The sequence below is a fragment of the Bombyx mandarina genome, chromosome 19, assembly GCF_030267445.1.
Source record: "Bombyx mandarina strain Sakado chromosome 19, ASM3026744v2".
In the NCBI taxonomy this organism is placed as follows: domain Eukaryota; kingdom Metazoa; phylum Arthropoda; class Insecta; order Lepidoptera; family Bombycidae; genus Bombyx; species Bombyx mandarina.
Genome location: NC_143225.1, coordinates 11,474,556 through 11,496,254, shown reverse-complemented (window position 1 = coordinate 11,496,254; position 21,699 = coordinate 11,474,556). Strand labels below are relative to the sequence as shown.

Sequence of the window (21,699 nt, the reverse complement as noted above, 5' to 3'; positions counted from 1 at the left end):
GCGACGGCAGGGGAAATCGTATCGAGCGCGTTATTGGTAGATCAGTCGAACCTTGCGCCCCGCACCGCGCCCTCATTCCGCTTGCTCCCAAAAGTACGCTTGCGTACAGTGAAAAGTCTATCGTTATTAATCGTTAAGTTATTTGTTATAATTGCTTGTTGACTTTGTTGCCATTGCTATTTGTTGAGTGTTTGTTGATTTTTTATAAAAAATACACTATGCCGCGACAAACTGGTGTAGTATTCAAAAGAAAGGGTAGAAAAATTGTGTACGACGTATATTGCTTCATTAGAAAACAGGGGAAGAATGATATGGGAAAAGTAAAACAGACTTCGGAAGCAACAAAAACATCCGTGAGTACTGTTAGGTGCATTATTAACGAAGCTAAAGGCTCTGGCTTGCTCGCCGTGTTTCGGACTCCGGGTAAGAAAAGATCAGGGAAGAAGAAAGTTACCGGAATGGATAGTTTCGTTCAATCTGTAATAAAAAGATGTAATCATAATAACTACATAACAAGCAGCGAAACTCCGTACCGTAGAAAGGCTTCGAAAAATTTAAAGAAGATATAAATTTTAATGGCTCGGTATGAAGTTTACGACGAATTATGAAAGAGCTAGCCTTCAGATGGAAAAAAAAACAGAAAATAATCGGAAGCTGGTAATTGAAAAAAGTTACATTCGATTACTACGAATCGAATATCTTCAAAAAAATAATTAATTATAGACAAAAAAGTAGACCGAACCGACCGAGTTGTAAACTACACCGATGATCCCTATGTCGACTCATCACGATGATAGCAACTCGGGTGATAAAAACAGTGATGATTATGGTCAAGATTATGATAACGAAAAAAAAAAAATACAAATACCAGCTTCGCTTCAACTGAACCAAGACCTGGCAACAGCTCTAGTTTTGACTTAATAGAAGGAATATCTATTTTACCCCAAGATTAAATTATTACAATTATTAACCTATATTTTTTGTTGATGTTCTCATAAATATATAAATAAATACATATGTTGATTTTAATAATTTAATTGCATTATGACGCAGAGTAAATAATGTTTTTGCACGTGAGTGTACCATGAGCAAACTTACCCCCACTACGTCAACAAATGCTCAAGAAGTTTGCCGGCTATTATACACGCACAAATCAAGTAAAGCCTTAACATCAACAACCGAGCTTTCATGTATTTTTTTAATAATATGACCGATTGAAAAGGTTAGCAGGGTAGTCAAATAAAACCAATTTCTGGTAACACTTTTTATTCCTTTTACAAACAACAAAGGTATATAACAATAAAACCTTATTTAGGTATCCTTGTCTATTCGTTTCTTTACACAAAATGAATCTTTAACCCGTTATATTATGAATGCAAATAGTGTTTTTCAAAGAGCTGTGATCGGCGTATCAAGTCAGCTGTGCGAATGTAACGTTTACAGATTATACACGGCAGTGACGTCAGAAGTACCGACGCGTGCTCTCTCTCTCTCTCTTTCTCTTATTTGGGCGATATAGAGTTGTTTCATTGGCTTTTTCTATTACTATAACTTTTTTGCGCCAGCGAGTCCACAGGCGAGTCCACAGACCTTAAGGACGAAGATTTTACTTCTTTTTTTTTTTTTTTTTTTTTTTTTTTTTTTTTTCCTACCTAAGCTGAGAGCCTTGAGAGGCTATATCAGCGTAACCCTAACTTTAGTAGGTGAGCTCACGGGGCTCAAACCTGATGACGTTGCTAACACGAACCCTAGCAAGAGTCGTGCTTCGCAGAATCTACCACCGGATCGGAAACGCGACCCACTGAGAAGATCCGGCGAGAAACTCAGTGGGCTGTGTCTGAGAGTTAATTTACTCGTCGAGCCCTTCGTCGCAAGCGACGGGTTCGACGAGAACGGTGACCGGTGCTTGAATTACCTAAAAGCACCGTTAGTGGATCGGGCGGATCCGAGATGACGTGTTTTGGGCGACGTCGACTGCTTTCCATTCTGTCCGCAGGATCGGGAATGTAGTTACCGGCGGCCACGATGAGAGGGTTCTCGTGTCGTGCCGCTTTATCGAAGTGGCGCATGGACGCCGACTGCAGATACTTACTGATGGACTCTAAGTCCAGGTCGTCATGGAGGTCGACATTCCTGACGAACCACGGGGCTCCGACGGCTATCCTGCAAAAACGGGATTGAATGATTTGAAAGGATTTTAAGTGTATGCGGGCCGCGTGAGCGAACACTACACTTGCATAGGTCATGACGGGGCGTATGCAAGTTTTGTAGAGTGTCACCTTATTTCTAAGGGACATTTTACTTCGCCTACATATCATCGGGTAGAGACGTCCTAGAATGAAGGCGGCACGGTCGCGTACCGTCTTAATGTGGGGGCGGAATGTCATCCTACTGTCGAGGGTGACGCCTAAGTACTTGACCTTCGGGGCCCACGGTATGGGCTGGTCGAACATCGTGATTGGGCGAACGGCGGGGGGGGGGTGTTGACGCGCCTAGTCGGGAGAGGGATGCTCAGCGTGGTGTTCGGAGGGCGACCCCTTTTGAAGAGCACCGCTGTGCTTTTCGTGGGGTTGATGTCGATGCGCCACTTCCGGAACCACTGTCCCATGGTGGTAGCTGCGGTCTGAAGTCGTCGATGAAGCAACGCCTTCTTCCTACACGAGTAGTAGATGGCGGTGTCATCGGCGAAGAGCGCCAGATGGGTCTCCGGAGACCGGGGTATATCGTTGATATACAAACTGAATAGTAACGGGGAGAGGGCGGAGCCTTGCGGGACTCCGGCTGTGACGTGACGGGGCCGGGAACGCGTTCCCTCGACTCGATATCGGAACGAACGGTTCGACAAGTAGTCTCGTATGATGAGCACGAGTCTGTCTGGCACTCCCATGTTATACAGTTTGTATATCAAACCGTTGTGCCAGACTTTGTCGAACGCCTTCGCTACATCGAAGAAGAGGGCTCCTGTCGGAATGGGTTTCCGCCTGTTCAGCCCTAGTAAGATGTGCTCCGTGAGGCGGTGCACTTGATGGACGCACGAGTGTCTGGCGCGGAATCCAAACTGCTCGTCTATAAGAATTTTATTCGCGGATACGAAATCCCAGAGGCGTTTACGAAGGAGCCGTTCGTATAATTTGCCTATCGCCGGGAGGAGACTGATGGGGCGGTAACTCGCGGTTTCGTTATTCGGTTTGCCCGGCTTGTGTATGCCGATAACGTCCGCTTCTTTCCACGCCGCGGGAAAGATGCAGTTCGTCATAGCAGCATTTAATATCGTGGCCAACATCGTTATCAGTTGGGCTGGTAACAGTTTTAGCGCGCGGTTGCGGATGCCGTCGGAGCCGGGAGCTTTCCGTGGTTGTAGGCTATCGATCGCCTCCTTAACCTCGGAAGTGGTAATGGGGGGTAACGCGTCCGAGGGCGGCAGGGAAGCTCTGCGCTCGACCTCCCTGTCGACGAACTCGGTGTGTTCGGGGTCCGCGTGTTGAGTGCTGGTGGTGCACTGTTCTTGCAGTGCATCGGCCAGCAACTCTGCCTTGTCATCGTCATCGTAAGCCGGTGGTTGGCCTGAGGGGCGTACGAGAGGCGGCATAGTGACGATAGTTTCGGACTTGAGGGTCCTAGCTAGTCGCCAGTATGCTTGGTGAGTGGGCGCGAGTTCTTTTAAATAACTATCCCAGTTTTCGTTTCGGGCGTCGCTCAAGCGGGATTTGACCTCCCGCTGTAAGCGACGCATCCGAGTCCGGTTTGAATCCGTGGGATATCGATCGTAGGCCCGGATTGCCGCGTTCCTAACTCTAACGAGGTCCCTAAGATCGGGGGAAAGTCTGATGCGGTGGAAGCTATCCTCCACATCGACTTGCTTTGAAGATCTTGTGATCGCCGTCGAGACGTGATCAGTGAAGATGTTTATGGATTCGACGGTGTCCTCGGGGGATGGAGTTGAATCCGGGCCGCAAGGGAGGATTGGTGGAGCGGTGTCAGCTAAGCACGTGCCCAGCTTCTTCCAATCCACCATGGTCCTCGTATCTGGTTCGCGGTTGAGTGGGCGACCGAGCTGCATGACGACAGGTCGGTGGTCTGAGTCGAGTTCTGACATTGCCTCGATGGAGCGCAAGCGCAGAGTTACGTTCCTCAGCAGTGCCAGATCTATTGTGCTCGGACGACGCGCGGCGTTGTACGGATAGCACGTGGGGGTCGGGGGGTTGAATATCTCGAATGTGAGGTCGTCTATGAACGCGTCGAGACGCCTACCGTTCACATTCGTGCGATGGCAGTTCCACCTAGTGTGGTGGCAATTTAAATCGCCTGCCAGAATGACCGCGTCCCCCATACCGAGCAGTGTCTCGAGGTCACTGCTCAGTAGGGGTTTGTCAGGAGGGAGATATACGGATGCGATGACGATAGGCTGGTGTCCCGTCAGCGCGATGCGGCACACTGACGCCTCGATATGTAAGAGCGAGGGAGTATCGAGAGGGACGCAGTGCAGGGCCCTCCTATAGTAAATGACAGTCCCGCCCTTGCGGGTGGAGAGTCTGTCATTCCTAACCATGACGTAATTCGCGACTTTGGGGTCGCGACGCGAGGGCTTTAGGAAGGTCTCCTGCACCAGAAGGATGTCGATGAGATTGTCACGTAGAAACTCATAAACCTGGTCGCGCTGACGCGCGAGTCCGTTAGCATTGTAGAATGCTAACTTCAAAGAATGGGGTTTTAATCTCGCGTTGCACGCCATTGATTACCGGTAATCAAACCAGCGTGCGCTGGACGGACTCGATGACGTCGATGTACTCGAACGTCGCGTTTAGGCGGTCTTCGGCCGTGACCGCTCTGCGCATGGCGTCGGCGAACGCACGCATGCGGTCAATATTTATCGCGGCGATGTAGTCGCGAATAATTGTGAAGTCGTTTGAGTGCGCGGGGCCGGGGCGAGGCGCGGGACCGGGCGCGGGCGCGGGGGCGGGGCGCGGCGCGAGTAGAGGTTGCGGCGCGTACCGCGGTTGGGGTGCCGGTGTCGTTCCTGCCTTCGTGAACGGCAACGGTTTCGCCCACGCGGAGACGGTGGGCACCGGAGCCGGTACGAAAGCCGGTTTCGGCGCGCGGGGCGCCGAAGTCTTTGGGCCAGCGGTTTTAGGGGGCGCGTTTGCCGGGCGCTTCCGTGGAGCCTTGGGGCATCCACGGTAGTTGGCCGTGTGTCCCTGCTTGCGGCAGAGTACACAGCTCGGCGGCTCCGTCGCTGTCTCCTTTACTCGCGAGCAATCGGTGGTCGCGTGATCGTCTAAACACTTCACGCAACGCGGTCGCGCGTTGCAGTTACGCGCGGAGTGGCCATATAACTGGCAACGGTGGCACTGCCCGGGAGTGCCGCGTTTGTAGGGGGCCTCTACGGTGACCCCCGATAGGCCGCACACGGTGCGGAGACATGAGGCAATTTTCTTGCCCTCCGGTGTGGCTTCCAGTGCTACGAGCACCATATCATACGCGAATTTGTCGCGCCCGCTGTGCATCCGGTGCACGCTTATGACGGGGTAGGACTGACCTACCAGGTCATTTTTGATTTGCTCGACGTCGAGCTCTTTAGGGACTCCGCGTACTACGACGCGGAGTTCGCGCTCCTCCTGGAGCGCATAGGTATGATAACCTATGCGTTCCTTGCGGAGGTACGCGGTCAACGACCTATGGTCGTCGGATGTTTCCACCTTGATCTGAATTCCATGCGGGATATTCCTCGCATGGACGACATTGATCTTTTGGGCCTTAAGGGCCAGGGACACGCGATCCCAAGAAGACTTTTCCCGCAGGATGACCGGCGGCGGCGCGGGAACTTTTCGAACGGGCGCGGGCCCGGGGCGCGGCGACGGGGTTGCGCGGCGAGGGGATTCCGGGGTTATAACGGTCTTTGGCCGCGACGCGTTCGCGGCCTTAGGTTGTTTGGGCGCCGCGGACGGTTCCACGGCGCGGGCGCGTTTTTTCCCGCGCGCGACGGTGGTGAACCCTTCCGAGGTTCCCGGTAGGGGACTCGCGGCGGACTCGTACTCCATTTCCGACTCGGAGTCGGAGCCGGAGCTTACCGCTACGGAGGACGCGATCGACGCGGGCGCGGGGGTGGGGGGCGACATCGGCGAGTCGCGAGGTACCGGCGCGGGGGGCGACAAAGGAGAGTCGCGGAGTGCCGGCGCGTCAAGGCCGGCCTTGTAGGCTTCAAATCTCGTGATGATGTCCGGACAAAAATCGCGGACGAACTTAAGAAAGAGCGCGCCATTGGCGTCACTCATGGTGAGTGTGCCCGGGGGGGGCGTCCCCGGGACTTAAGCAAACTCGCCGAAAGGCGAGTCCCCTGAGTGGGATTTATACCCCCTGCGCTGTACTTGCCAGCAGTGATTTGCAGGGGGGGGATGCCTATGCCGTGAAAACGGCAGTCAGCTGGGATTGGGGTGGAGAGTTTGGGAAGGTGGGGACCCCACTGGGTTGTGAGTGCCACAACAAGCGGTGATCGCAGCGGGGTTTTTAGTCTTTAAAAAGACTGTTTTGCACGACGGATAGATAAATAAATTTAATAATGAAATGAGTGAATGAATGTGAATTTGGCGTTTTCGAATGCAGAACAAACGAATTCGAAATGTTTTTTCGACCCAAGGTCGCTACGCCAGCGCCCGTGCGTCAGGAATTCACAACAAAGTCGCGATCGACGCGACAGCGACAATGTCGTGTAATCCAAAACACAAGTTCGCGACGGCAGCGACAATAATTCGAGAAAACACGTCCGGACTCGACAGCGTTGCAAACGGAATTGAATTTTACTTCTAAACGATTTACCGACCCTTCAAAGCTGACGCATGGTTGCTACGCAGCAAAAATAGACAAGGTGGTGGTACCTACCCGCACGGGCCTACAATACCCTCGGCCAGCTTCAATTTTAGTAATATAACTTACCCCGGATCCCTAGATGTGTGTTAATGAATTTATGAATTACATACTATCTCTTTGGATATTGTTCATATCAGTAAAATCATGAATGATGAATCATGATGAAATTCTTTTCTTATCTCACTAATTGATATGAATGCATTATTGCAATCTACTATCTACTACCCATAGACGGTTTCGTTTGATAATCGTGACGTCATCACTATTATCATTTATTTTATTGTCAAACTTATGTTTTTTCTATGTGTGTTTTTGAGAATTCTACACAAGTGTAAATCTATTTTTAAATTTTACCCTCATCTTAGCAGTGAATACAGAGTTAATGTACATCAGATCCTAAGCGGTCCCAACCGCTTTGAGACATGAGGTCGTAGTCACATGAGGACGGCAGCCACCCTGCCCGACCAACTGTAACACAATCCCATCATCTCGATTGTTCTTGATCTTGATCCTGTTGCTTTATAAGATTCCAATAAAAACCCTTCAATTTCTTCAATTGTTCATGGTTTCCCATCTGCAAAATAAAAAGACAATTGAAATTAACAATGGAAATTAATTAATAATAATTTATCTACATGATTGCTCTCAGTCAATTAGTGATTAGGAGACTCCGCTCACCCTAAAATCATACATTCAATGTAAAATAACTCAGCACAAAAAATCAACTGACTATGAGTAAGTACGCACATGTGTGTGCGTGTGTGTGTGTGTGGTATGCGCGCGTGTGTGTGTGTGAGTGTGTGTGTGTGTGTGTGTTTGTATGTGTGAGTGTGTGCGTTCACGTGTGTGTCTTAATCCAGCAGTGCCTCAGATAACACATTCATTATGTTCATTATATATAACATTTTTGTTGGTTTTTATATTAAGTCAATGAGTTTCTCGCCGGATCTTCTCAGTGGGTCGCGATTCCGATCCGGCGCTAGTTTCCGCGAAGCACTGCTCTTGCTAGCGCTAGTGTTAGCAACTTCTCTGAGGTTGAGCCCGTAAGCTCACCTACCCGTCCGGGCATAGCTGGAATAGCCTTTTAGGCTACACGTGAATAGGCAGGAAAGAAAAGGTTGTCAAAAATGTACCTCAACAATCTTCCCCTTGTTCAATACGACGATCAGATCGGCATTGATGACCGTGGATAGCCTGTGGGCTATCACCAGCACGGTCCGACCCTTGGCCGCCGTCTCCAGCGCCTTCTGTACGACCTTCTCGCTCGCGGAATCAAGAGCGCTGCAAGCATCATATCATCTACATATCGACGCTTGAAAGGCAAACGTGACTAAGCAACAATGCGTGAACTTTACAGTAGACTAATTGAAAGTTGAAATACATGAAAAAAATATTTTTTTACGAATATAACAATAAAAAAAAAAATCTAGCTGTAGGACTGAAATGATTTTAATAGACCTAGAAATATTGTTTTTTTGCGCATCGAATATGGTTATTGCATCATTTATGTACAAAGCAGTTATTGTCGCTTAGTCACGTTTGCCTTTCAAGCGTCGATATAATGAAGTTTGGGTCACAATTGTTATAATAGCCGAATAGCTTTTTTTTTATTATTATTTTATTGCATGTATGGGTGGACGAGCTCACATCCCACCTGGTGTTTAGTGGTTACCGGAGCCCATAGACATCTACAACGTAAATTCCGCCACCCACCTTGAGATATGAGGTCTAAGGTCTGACAACGACTGCCCCACCTTTCAAACCGAAACTCATTAGTGCTGCACGACAGAAATAGGCAGGGTGGTGGTACCTGCCCGTGCGGACTCACAAAAGGTCCTACCACCAGTAATAACGCAAATTATAATTTTGCGGGTTTGATTTTTATTACACGATGTTATTCCTTCACCGTGGAAGTCGATCGTGAACATTTGTCATGTACGTATTTGGTTAGAAAAATTTGTACCTACCCACTCGCGGAATTCGAACACCGGTGCATCGCTAGATACGAATGCACCGGACGTCTTATCCTTTAGGCCACGACTGCTTGGGTTAAAGTCGCTAATTATATTTAGAGTCCCTTAATGATTTTTGAACGTTACTCAATAGGTATATTGTCGTATCCCCCGGGTGTGGTAGTATATGGGGTTCAATATGTCAACGGCAGGTCTGGTTTGAACCGGTTTGCCAGTAACTTTTCGCCAAGCCAACCACGCGTACCTGGTGGCCTCGTCCAGTATTATAACCGGTGGATTCTTCAGCACAGCTCTGGCGATGGCGACCCGCTGCTTCTGTCCCCCGCTCAGAGCCATCCCCCTCTCGCCGACCAGAGTGTCGTACCCCTCCGGGAACGATTGTATGAACTCATGAGCATTGGCTATCGTAGCCGCCTGCATCACCTGCAATTATAGCATACGCCACCATCACTTCGTGACCGGATTTTGGCGGTTATTGTTATCCAAACTATTCCAAGTTGTGATAGTGAGTGGTTACCGTCGCCCATGGACTTCAGCAATACCAGGGGCAGAGCCAAGCCGCTGCCTACCATTAAACTTACTTAACTGTTAGCTCGTTCAGACAACTTCAGAAACAATGGTCCTCGTTACCTCAGCATCAGTGGCCTCCGGTCTCCCGTACCGAATGTTCTCTCGGACCGTGGTGGCGAACAGGACCGGCTCCTGGCCGATCAGACCTAGCGCCCTCCCGCGGAGCCACTTGCCGTCGAAATCGCGCACGTCAACGCCATCTATCGACACTTGGCCTTCGTTCACGTCGTAGAACCTATTCAGAGGAATTCGGAAGATCGAGTTCGTTGTATGGTAGACAGGGAGACATCATTTACGACTACACAATATCGTCGTTGTCCAACCGAAATCAGCTGCTACATGTGCACTTTTTGAGATTTTTACTTTTTGACCTTTTCGTATAGTTCACAGCCCTATCTACCGTATAAAAAAACTGTTATGTGTCTATAGCTTTCATTTGATATAGTTCTTAAAAAATCACCTTCATATAAAATTTTATACGAAAATATTTTTACTCGTTAATTCAAAATAGAGTTTTTGCACATAGCAGATTTTGGTTTGACAGCGACGATATGACATTACAGGAACAAGTTCATACATACAGTACGCAATGGATATGTTAGCGTGTTAGTTGGCATGAGATTGCTGACTGAAGGATGACTTTGTTTAGTACATAATTATGCAGGAATGAAAGGTTATGTCGAATCTGTTGATATTTTCAAAAAAATTCAATTTTCATAATCTGAAAGCATCTAGTAGCACTACTATTCTATCTAGATCAAAAAGTACCTTTCTAACAGCGCAGCGATAGTAGACTTCCCGTTGCCAGATGTGCCGACTATGGCGACCGTCTTGCCAGCAGGTATTTTAAGATTGAAATCCTTCAATATCACCTGCAAATCAATTTGTTGCAGGAAGCATGAACGGGCTCGATAAAATCCGCAACGAATACGTGCTTTTTTCCCCTTTTTTTTGCTTAGATAATTGGGCGAGCTCACAGCCCACCTGATGTTATGTGGTTACTGAAGCCCATAGACATCTACAACGTAAATGCGCCACCCACCTTGAGATATAAGTTCTAAGGTCTCGATATATTTAGTTACAACGACTGCCCCACCCTTCAAACTGAATCGCATTACTGCTTCACGGCAGAAATAGGCGGGGTGGTGGTACCTACCTGTGCGGACTCACAAGAGGTCCTACCATCAGTAAACAAGAGGTACCACAAGAGGTCCTACCTAAGCTGATAGCTTTGAGAGGCTATGTCAGCGTAACCGGCGAGTAGGTGAGCTCACGGGGCTCAAACCGGAATGGTTCTAATACTGGCCCTAGCAAGAGCAGTGCTTCGCAGAATCTACCACCGGATCGGAAACGCGACCTACTGAGAAGATCCAGTTAGAAACTCAGTGGGCTGTGTGCCTGTGGGTTAATTTACTGGTCGAACCCATCACTTACGACAAAGAGCTCTACGAGTAAATTAATCTCTAGGACCTTCTCAGTGGGTCGCGTTTCCGATCCGGTGGAAGATTCTGCGAAGCACTGCTCTTGTCAGGGCCAGTGTAAGCAACACTCCGGTTTGAGCCCCGTGAGCTCACCTACTCGCCCGGTTACGCTGGCATAGCCTCTCAAGGCTATCAGCTTAGGTATTATTAGGTATTAGGCCATGTTTGTGGGTTAATTTACTCGTCGTGCCTTTTGTCGTAAGTGACGGGTTCGACGAGGACGGTGACCGGTGCTTGAGGTACCTAAAAGCACCGTTAATGGATCGGGAGGATCTGTAATGACGTGAGAGTACGTGCGTGGAAGCCTCAGTGTACGGGACATCGCCGATAAGGTGCAAGAGAGTAGGTTGAGATGGTAACGACACGTAATAACCCTTCTACTCATATCTGTTCTTAAAATATTTATAACTACTGATACCATACACCCCACACTTTTTTTTACAATAAAACCTTTTTTTTACACTATTTTTAATTCAAATGTATTAAAATTTATTTTCTATGTTGGGTTTTTCTATAAAAGCGTATTTTCAATATTTTTCAATATTTTTTTTAAATATTGAATTGTCATCGGTTCTTAATAAATATACCAAATTTCGAGTTAATCCGACGTTTTGAAGGGGGTCAAAATCATGTTCAAATGTTCCGTTACAAACATTATATACTAACATACATACGTCTGAAGCTAATAAAAGCGTATTCAAATGGAGACCACCTGACTACGTCGGAAATTTGGGACCACTGCTCGACCTCCCCGGTCGGAGACCTCTAGAGGTACACCCAAGACAAGATGGAAGGATGTAGTGCTGAAGGAACAAAGGTAATGTAATGTTGCTGACAAGAATGTCGAAGACAGAGCGAAGTGGAGAAGTAGAATAGGAAAAGCTTACCTCAACACCATGCGGGATAAATAGTTAGGAAGAGCGAGAGAGTTAAACATTAAAATAGCTAGGAAGAAAGAGAGAGAGTTAGGAAACGTTAGACACATTGAACCGAGAGCGGGTAGGAACGTGTGACGTCACGTACACAAGATCTATCCTCGGATTAGGTTAAATCGAAACGATAATAACGTTAACGAAAGATGCATTTGATTTACGACTTTAATAACTAACTGATAAGGCGGTAATTACTTTGCGCGCAGATCGCGTGTATATTTTTTTTTATCCGGATAAATCGATCATTTAACCGAGATATTGAATCAATTTATTAAAAACAAATTGAATGTAATATTTTTTTATGTCGTGTTGACGACTACCGTGTATTTCTCTTTAAAAAATCCTTCTTTCATGTAACCATTTTTGATAGTGAAAAACGCGAGAATTAATAGTAAAAGTAGTTTTAATTATTTATGTCTAAGGGTGGATTCGACCAAACTTAAATTTATACACAAGTAACTATACGAGGAATAACCTATTCCATGATTTTAATCTCGAGTAAATCCATACGCATTTTTCCACATAAACGATAGTATACTTACGCTGGGAATAACAATACGCGAATAGCAGATTCACTCTGCGGTGAACGAAAATAAAATCCGGCAAATAAACGTTGTTGCGAAGCGGCATAGTGTAAGAGCATACTAAGCGTCAACTCGATTTTGCCGTATTTTAATGTGAAAAAGTAGTTGTAGTGAAAGATATCTAGCTGTCAAACGTTTTAATTTTATTTGTTGTTTATTTGAGGGAATTGTCAAGTTTTGTCGTGTGCTTTTATCTTTTTTCGTTTAAATGTTGCATTATACAATGCCAGACTATTAATAATAATTTAGTGCATTGCGTTGACTTGAAATTAAAACAGAATAAATATTTATGAAATGACAGAAATCAGATGATTGAACTGACCGACGCCATTACATTATTCTAGGAATAGCTCCGTTATTCCGTGCGAAACGGCGGTATAGTAACAATTCCCGAATAGGCCCACTATTCTTAGAATTGTAGATGGTAAAACGTTTTTTTTTTTTTTTTTTATTGCTTAGCTGTGTGGACGAGCTCACAGCCCACCTGATGTTAAGTGGTTACTGGAGCCCATAGACATCTACAACGTAAATGCGCCACACACCTTGAGATATAGTTCTAAGGTCTCAGTATAGTCACAACGGCTACCCCACCCTTCAAACCGAAACGCATTACTGCTTCACGGCAGAAATAGGCGGGGCGGTGGTACCTATCCGTGCGGACTCACAAGAGGTCCTACCACCAGTAAAACGTAAAATTGACTTACTCTCGATTAACTGACGAGTTACTCTAAGAATAAGATTTACTCTTGTTTGGTCGAATCCACCCTAAGCCTCACAGAAAACGAAGAAAATCTAGTAGTCCTATAAATAAATTTCGTACTTACAGCCTCCGGTCTCGTGGGATAGGCGAAAGTGACGTTCTTAAACTCGATGTCGCCGTGAAACTCGTGGTACTTTATACACTTAGTACCGGACGTGTCCATTGCGGGTTTCTTATTGATGTACTGAAACAAAAACGATCAAACTTATCGATGGATGATTATTTAATTTATCAACAAAACTAATTTAGAGTTCATTTGGATCTAGCGATTACGTTATGAAAGATCGGTATTCATCTTTGTTTCATACATGACGGAGTTACTGGTGACGTCAGCGACTGATGACGTCACCGAATGGCGCCACGTTGTTTTTACAGATGATTACGTCAAGCCGGAATGTCTTGTGCGACAATAGTCACTCGTATTAACAATAGAAAAGTGGCGGTAGCTTAATCATGAATTCTCTTGAATATCGCCTTAAACAATTGTTTATACGCGTTGGACTTTTTTTTATTGTTAGATGGGTGGAGGAGCTCACAGCCCATCTGGTGTTAAGTGGTTACTGGAGCCCATAGACATCTACAACGTAAATGCGCCACCCAAGTCGAGACATAAGTTCTACGGTCTCAGTATAGTTACAACGCGACCCACTGAGAAGATCGGTAAGCAGCGGCTTGGCTCTGCCCCTGGCATTGCTGAAGTCCATGGGCGACGGTAGCCACTCACCATCCGGTGGGCCGTATGCTCGTCTGACCACAAGGGCAATAAAAAAAACCCTCGAGAGCTGGCACTAAGCACACAGGTCCACTGACCTCGAACACCCGACCGCCGGCGCTGATCCCCTTAACGACGGAGCCGAATAGCAGAGACAGCTGCGCCACCGAGCGCTGCACCGTCTGCGCGTTCACCAGGAACGCCATCACGTCTCCCGCCGACATCTGCCCAGTCGACATCAAATGACCACCAAGGAACATAGTGCCGAGCACCATTCTATAAAACCCAAGAGAAAATCATCATTATTATCATCGTCAATAGATTTTTACTGGTGGTAGGACCTCTTGTGAGTCCGCGCGGGTAGGTACCACCACCCCGCCTATTTCTGCCCTGAAGCAGTAATGCGTTTCGGTTTGAAGGGTGGGGCAGCCGTTGTAACTAGGTGGGTGGCGCATTTACGTTGTATTCTTCGGTATTCGCGAGTCGTAAGCATAACCAAAATTATCATTCCGGCTTAATCTTGCTTTTATAATTTCCGAATTTTCGATTTTACTGGTGGTAGGACCTCTTGTGAGTCCGCACGGGTAGGTACCACCACCCTGCTTATTTCTGCCGTGAAGCAGTAATGCGTTTCGGTTTGAAGGGTGGGGCAGCCGTTGTAACTATACTGAGACCTTAGAACTTATATCTCAAAGTGGGTGGCGCATTTAAGTTGTGGATGTATATGGGCTCCAGTAACCACTTAACAGGAGGTGGGCTGTGAGCTCATCCACCCATCTAAGCAATAAAAAAATAAGAAAGGATTTTGTAAATTTTCAGAAACCATAAATTGATAAAATTTAATCAATTTGTCTATAACAAATACAGACTTGTATGATTTATTATTTTTTTATTTTCTGTGTTTAGTTATACAACAAATAAATGCTTTAAATTTAACAACATATAAGTTTAGGGGCGTCCGCCGCAAGATGTCGTTAGTTTCCATACCAAAAAGTTTTGTCTTAAAGCATCACAGTTTCAGGGCCCTGCATAAAGTGATGGAAACATCTATCTACCGCGGAGTAAGTCTAATGTGCAGTAGTGGTACTTACCCATTCAAGAACAAGTTAGTCCCGGCCTGAAACAATCCGATGCCGAGTCCCAGCTCCATGCTGAGCTGGGCGGCCTCGTCACACTCCTTGGCAAACATCTGCGCCTCGCTGTCTTCGGCGGCGAAGGCTCGAACCGTCCGCATGTTGGAGAGTGCTTCCTCCGCCACTAATGTCGCCTTTTCTATCTAGGATACGAGAGGAACACACAAGATAGGTAGGAGAACTCACGGTCTACCTTGAGTTAAGTTTAAACGAGGCTTGTGGAGAGTATTAAGCGGTAGGCAGCGGCTTGGCTCTGCCTCTGGCATTGCTGAAGTCCATGGGCGGCGGTAACCACTCACTATCAGGCGGATCGTATGATCGTCTGCCTGCAAGGGCAATAAAAAAAAAAAGTTAAGTAGTCATGGGAGCCCATAGGCATGGACAACATAATTGGCGCTCCACTTGTATTGGTCTTACCGTGATGTTATATAGCCTGTAGCCTTCCCCAATAAATGGGCTATCTAACACTTAAATAATTTTTCTAATCGGACCAGTAGTTCCTGAGATTAGCGCGTTCAAACAAACAAACTCTTAAGCTTTATTATATTAGTATAAATATGAGTTCTATAACTCAGATTTTACAGTACAACGACTGCCGCACCCTTCAAACCGAAACGCACTCCTGATTCGTAGCAGAAATAGGCAGGGTGATGGTACCTACCCGAGCGGGCTCACAGGACGCCCTACCACCAATAATAATCAGAATCAATTAGCGCTAGGAACGTTTCATTATTTTTAGTGCACAATATTAACATGTCACATCTAAACCTCAGTTGCGGGGGAGGAGTGAATTACATATAATAATATACTATACTCAATTATAAAAATAAGATCCTTAATAAATAAAATAAGATGAAAATGAGGAGTGGGGGGATTTTCGCTCGGTATTTGTAACTTTACTACAGAAAGATTCGTACGGTCTCTGAAATGCAAACCAATAAATCGAGTTAGGCCGAGACCGCTCTATGTCTAAACATCCTCCGTCACATCTACTAACGAGCCTGAAGATATAATATGGGGTGCTTGCTGGTGGTAGGGTCTAAAATTAGCCTACACTGGCACCCTTCAAACCGAAAGGCATTGCCAGAATTAGGCCAGCGGTAGTCCGTGTGGGACTTAAAAACGCCCTACCACCAGTAAAGGCTGATTGACGATTGATGTGCGCTAATTTATAGGACTATCTAGCCATTCTCCGGTGTAGCCCTTAGTCAACATATACGAAATCAACGCGAATTTGTTGGACGATAAGTAACGATGGTGGATTACCGGTGGTAGGACCTCTTGTGAGTCCGCGCGGGTGGGTACCACCACCCTGCCTATTTCTGCCTTGAAGCAGTAATGCGTTTCGGTTTGAAGGGTGGGCCAGCCGTTATAGCTATACTTGAGACCTTAGAACTTATATCTCAAGGTGGGTGGCCTATTTACGTTGTGGATCTCTATGGGCTCTAGTAACCACTTAACACCAGGTGGGCTGTGAGCTCGTCCACACATCTAAGCAATAAAAAAATGACTTTAGAAGGTACCTGAGTTTGAGCTTCTCTGGACAATTTCCTCAACAGCGAACCAATGAAGGTGCCTCCGATAACAACTGACGGGACGCAGATCATCGTCAGCCCTGTCAAATGTGGGGATATGACTAAGAGGCTCACCGCAGAACCCACCACCTGTAATTATAATCAATCAGTGGTCACTCAACTTGATAGTTAAATGAAATTCTGTTAATACATTAAATACTACTGTATTATTATCAACCCAGAGACGCCCAGTGTTGGCAACAGGCCTACCACAAAGGTCGACACGTGGAACAGTCTTGCTTGGCCTGTATCCACCGGATTCCAATGACCTTCGGAATAGTTGCCGGTCGAGGGAAGCCGAAGAGGCCATCTGTTCTGCAGATGCCCAGCCCGGCCCCAAGCACTTTAATCATATTGTTACGCCGGTAAGAGTAACGCCAGCTATCGCCGAATAGTCGAACGAATATCGAAGGATCTAGCAGCACCTAGAACGATCGAGAAATACAACGCCATCTATTGTCAGATAGCGGAAACTCAATACTAGAAATGTGTGGAATATTCTCGATAATTCTAGGGATGTGGTATCGACTATAAAAGCGCTGCAGGGATGGCAGGCAGTCAGTCAGTAATCGGAACTACTCGAAGCGAAACAGTGAACGGATCACCTGAAGCGAAGCGGAAGAAGCTAATTGAGAGTTTTAATGTGTTTGCTGAGTGTTTTAAGTGTTCCTTTAAGTAATCCTTTAGGCTATGTCGGTAATCATGGTTCTTCAACAAATCTTATTGCTGATTCTATCTTGCTCTTAACTACGAGCATAACTCGATCCATTGCTTGTCCACGTCTTATGGTCAAGACAATTGTATTAGTAAAAATAAATAAAAATTTCGAAATTCCATTACATTTCTACATGTTCTTGCCATATCATGGACATATATCACATCATATTATGGGCAGTTTTGTATTGTTGAAAATGATTATCTAAATTGTAATAGTTCTGTGTTCAACTGAAGCCAAGCAAAACCACATTTTTTAAAAGTAAGCAAAAAGATTAACTATGCTCTTACAGCATTCGGCTGACTATGATTAATATACAGAAACACAGGAATGTCAGACTTTACATATATCTAATAGTGTCAAATTTAATTTGTTGCTACAAAAATACTAACCTGTGTAATAGCTCTAAGACCTCCCGATATGGTCTGTTTGAAAGAGCTTTTGAAGTCTTGTACGTCCACTGTTAACCTGAAATATTTTTAATAAGTTTCAAATAAACATCATTATGATTAAATTCAATTTCCGATTACTTGAAAACTACACCATTAAACAATAAAATTTGAAAAGAGAGTATATATATATTTTTTTTATTGCTTAGATGGGTGGACGAGCTCACAGCCCACCTGGTGTTAAGTGGTTGCTGGAGCCCATAGACATCTACAATGTAAATGCGCCACCCACCTTGAGATATAAGTTCTAAGGTCTCAGTATAGCTACAACGGCTGCCCCACCCTTCAAACCGAAACGCATTACTGCTTTACGGCAGAAATAGGCGGGACGGTGGTACCTACCCGTGCGGTCTCACAAGAGGTCCTACCACCAGTGAGAATTTTAAAACAAAACAGTTTCAAGTTTTTTTTCTATTTTGCATTTGAAAGACATTAGCCACTGGACCTTCCAGTACGTGAGTTCCCTAAGGATTGTTCAATATAGTGCAGAGGTCAGCAACCTTTTCAGTCGAAAGAGAATTTAAAGTTTTGAAAGAGCCATACTTTTTTTTTGCCAACAATAAATAGTACTTGCAGGAATAAAGTTTTTTCATAAAAAAATTATCTATTTATTCATATGTATGTTTTTTCACAACAAATTAGACAAAATATGTTAATATGTATGTATCATTAGATAATTACTTATTATTTAAAGAAAAAATAAATGTGCAGTGAAAAACGAGTATAAGTAGCTGAGAGACAAAAATGGTGTCTAATCCTCCTTAATCGATTCAGAATGACTTTTTAATGTTTTCTTTTTAAAGAGGTAGCAATTTAATGTTTATAATCATCTATAACTTCATAATGAACATAAAATCTCTTACCTATTAACTAATTCCCCAGTTCTTTCTTTATCAAAAAATTCTATATCCTGTCTTAGAATAGATACAAATAGGTCTTGTTTCATTTGAGTGGCCACTTTTTCTCCCACTTGTGACAGCAAGTGAATGTAGAAAAACGTAAAGGCTGCCTGTAATGAAAAAAATAACTATAACAGTAACCACAAGAGAATAATTTATTTGTTCAAATATTATATAAACTGTAGTAGGTAGAGGGGGAAGAGGTCGATTGAAGAAGACATGGATGGAGTGTGTGAATGAGAATATGAGAGAGATAGGAGTGAGTGTTGAGATGACGGCTGATAGAAGAGAATAGAAGACAAAAATTAGCTGTACCGACCCCACCTAGTGGGATAAGGTGGAGAAAAAGAAGAAGATTATATAAACTATATACATATATTTACACTTATGTATTTATGTTGTGTATATGTGTGTGTGTTTACTGCTTTTATTGAAATCTGTATTTATATTTATTACATTATATTTGTAATTTTTTGTGTGTTTATATTTCACTATATCTACCATTATTTAGTCTGCAGTATCTTTGGTTGACTGGTAGAGAATGCAATTAGGCATTAAAACACCAATGTGGATAAATAGCATAAAGTGTAATAAATAATTAAAATATTATTGTAAAATAAAGTCTAGACAGAACTGATTAGGTCATGTCTATGGCCAACAGCAAATCCTGACTGCAGCCTCCTGCAGTAATTCATTTCAACCGTCTTTTAATAGTTATACTGAATTCATCACTTATTATATCAACGCTTCAAAAGCAAACGTGACTAAGGGACAATAACTGCTTTGTAACGATAGCCAATAACCATATTCGATGCGCAAAAAAATATATTTCTAGGTCTATTAAAATCATTTCAACCCTACAGCTAGATTCGTTAAAATAAAAAAAAAATCAGGTATTTCAACTTTAAATTAGTCTACTGTACTACAGGAAGATTGCCAACCAGGTGGACGGACATTATCAAGGAGGCCACAAACACCAGCGTCCCGGGCGCCATTAAGCAGGCCGAATGCAGGCAGCATTGGAGGAAGCTGGTGCAAAAACTGGACCAAGGTGGTCACGACCCTCAGTAATGAGGAAACGACAGAGAAGAAGAAGAAGACTGTAAAATTCATGCATTGTCGCTTAGTCACGTTTGCCTTTCAAGCATCAATATGTAAAATATGTAATTTTTAGTAATTATATAATACTTTTGTAACTCAGTCAGTATAATTTTAGTTCTATTTATATTGAATCAAAAAAATTAGTAAATAAGATACTAATAATCTTTTTAGACAATCTTTATCTTTTCAGTCCCTCTACATTTATAATAGAAATTAAAGTATCACCTGTCCAACATACAGTGAAATCAATTTAAATGCCGGCATCTTGATCTCGTCAATGAAATCAGCAGCCGGATTATTCCTTATTCCTGCTAGAACATTCACGATGACACCGAGCATAGCTGGGATGTACACATTTAGGAATGCCACAGCTAACGCAGACTAAAAGCAAAAAAAGAAAAACATGACACAAAATTCACCAGCAAAATAAAAAAACCTTGATAGTTATTTTTCAAATGTTTTACTATGATTCTTTTTATCTGCAACTTCTTGTTACTTTTTGATTTCTCTTAATTTTTTATTGCTTTAATGGGTTGACAATGTTACAGCCAACCTGGTATTAAGTGATTACAAAGCCCATTTACATCAATACCATCACCTTGAGTTCTAGGGTCTCAGTTTTATAGTAGAAAGGGTCTTCATTCTGACCCACACTTCATACGCATTACTGCTTCACAAAGTAGGTGGCTTGTGGTAACTTTTTTTTTAACGCTGGGGATTCCATTTATGGTTCCCCGGTCAGGAGGGGTATGGTACCTACCCAGGCAGGCTTACAAAACACCCTATCAACAGTGAATATTTTGGATTACTAAGGGCATTTTAAACTATACTTACACCAACAGCAGCTATAAGGAGCCATTTATGAGGTTTTAAATAGTTCAATAATTTTTCCCAATCAAATTTAGCAGTATCCTCTTGGAAGTTCGGCCTTCTCTGTATTACTCTCGAAGTCTGAACTGCTTTACAAAATACTGGACTCCTATATAGAAAATACCGAGCGCCAATAGCTAAACTAACTCCTGTACACAATTTCCATGGACTGCAAGGCAATGATTCTCCAGACTTTGAACTTTTTCCACGAGTCTTTAACTGTGATATATATCGATTTAAAGCGTCAGATGGCTTGTTTTTTACTATATTAGTAAAGTATTTATTACTTTTTGAAGCCAGGAACCTGAAAACATGTATTAAATATAACTTTTATGAGATAAATACACAGATAATAGAAAATACTCATATTAATTTGCTCTGTACCTTTGTCTTGTGAGACAACATAAGTGATTCTGTAACATATACCACATTTTATAAAACTATTTGATATTTCTTAGCCTATAATGAATTAATAATACATGATTAGGTTTTATTTTAAATAAATTAAATTAATAAAAGATCTTGATCTTAGTTCAAAAATACATGTCAAACGTGTTACGATCAAATGTCAAACGATGACATAATTGGTTGATTTCGTTTAGAAATATATACAAAATTTTAAATCAACAAGCGTTTATAAATCTAATTATTTTCTGAAATTGTTCATAGAATTGTTTGTTAAAAATAAATTAAAGGCATTGGAACTAATAGGAAAAAAATTATCAAACGGTTACCGGAGCCTACAGAATTAAAATGTGGGTGCCATGTGATTGAAATCTTAATTGCATTTAAATGACAAAAAAAGTAGTTTGTATATTTCAAAATAAATAAATATACTTTTCTGGTGTTAGCCCTCATTATCCATAAAATATAAAGATCCGTTTAACGATATCATTTTATTTTTAATTTATTGCTTACTTGAATTAACGATCTCGTGTCCCCTAGTGCTCAATACTTAGCCTATAAATATTATAACGTGACAGTGAATGCCACCGAATACCGAATAGTGGATCCTTGAAACATAAAGTTACAGAATTAATTTGTTTAACAGCTACCTAGCTCTTCAAATGAATGATTCGCAT

At 43.7% G+C, this 21,699-nt stretch overlaps 1 protein-coding gene across 1 annotated transcript; it reads right to left on the bottom strand.

Moving 5' to 3' along the window:
* Positions 1-1,249: 1,249 nt before the first annotated feature.
* LOC114252969 (mitochondrial potassium channel ATP-binding subunit) lies at positions 1,250-21,194 on the bottom strand. The gene is made up of 14 exons (XM_028187678.2): positions 21,002-21,194; positions 20,582-20,921; positions 19,973-20,128; positions 18,611-18,756; positions 17,691-17,766; positions 16,533-16,673; positions 14,968-15,152; positions 13,975-14,152; positions 13,229-13,348; positions 10,176-10,279; positions 9,468-9,642; positions 9,082-9,260; positions 7,998-8,145; positions 1,250-7,438 (listed from the first exon to the last, which is right to left on the bottom strand). The coding sequence occupies exons 1-14, from the start codon at positions 21,046-21,048 to the stop codon at positions 7,349-7,351; spliced, it is 2,085 nt and encodes a 694-aa protein (XP_028043479.2). The 5' UTR covers positions 21,049-21,194; the 3' UTR covers positions 1,250-7,348.
* Between the last annotated feature and the right edge of the window lie 505 nt (positions 21,195-21,699).

Excerpts from the sequence above, each read along its gene's own strand:
- LOC114252969 (XM_028187678.2), bottom strand. The coding sequence starts at position 21,048 with ATGTGGTATATGTTACAGAATCACTTATGTTGTCTCACAAGACAAAG. Across the intron at positions 16,674-17,690 it reads GTCTTAGAGCTATTACACAG|GTGGTGGGTTCTGCGGTGAG; the intron begins GTTAGTATTTTT and ends TTATAATTACAG. Across the intron at positions 14,153-14,967 it reads ACTAACTTGTTCTTGAATGG|AATGGTGCTCGGCACTATGT; the intron begins GTAAGTACCACT and ends TGGGTTTTATAG.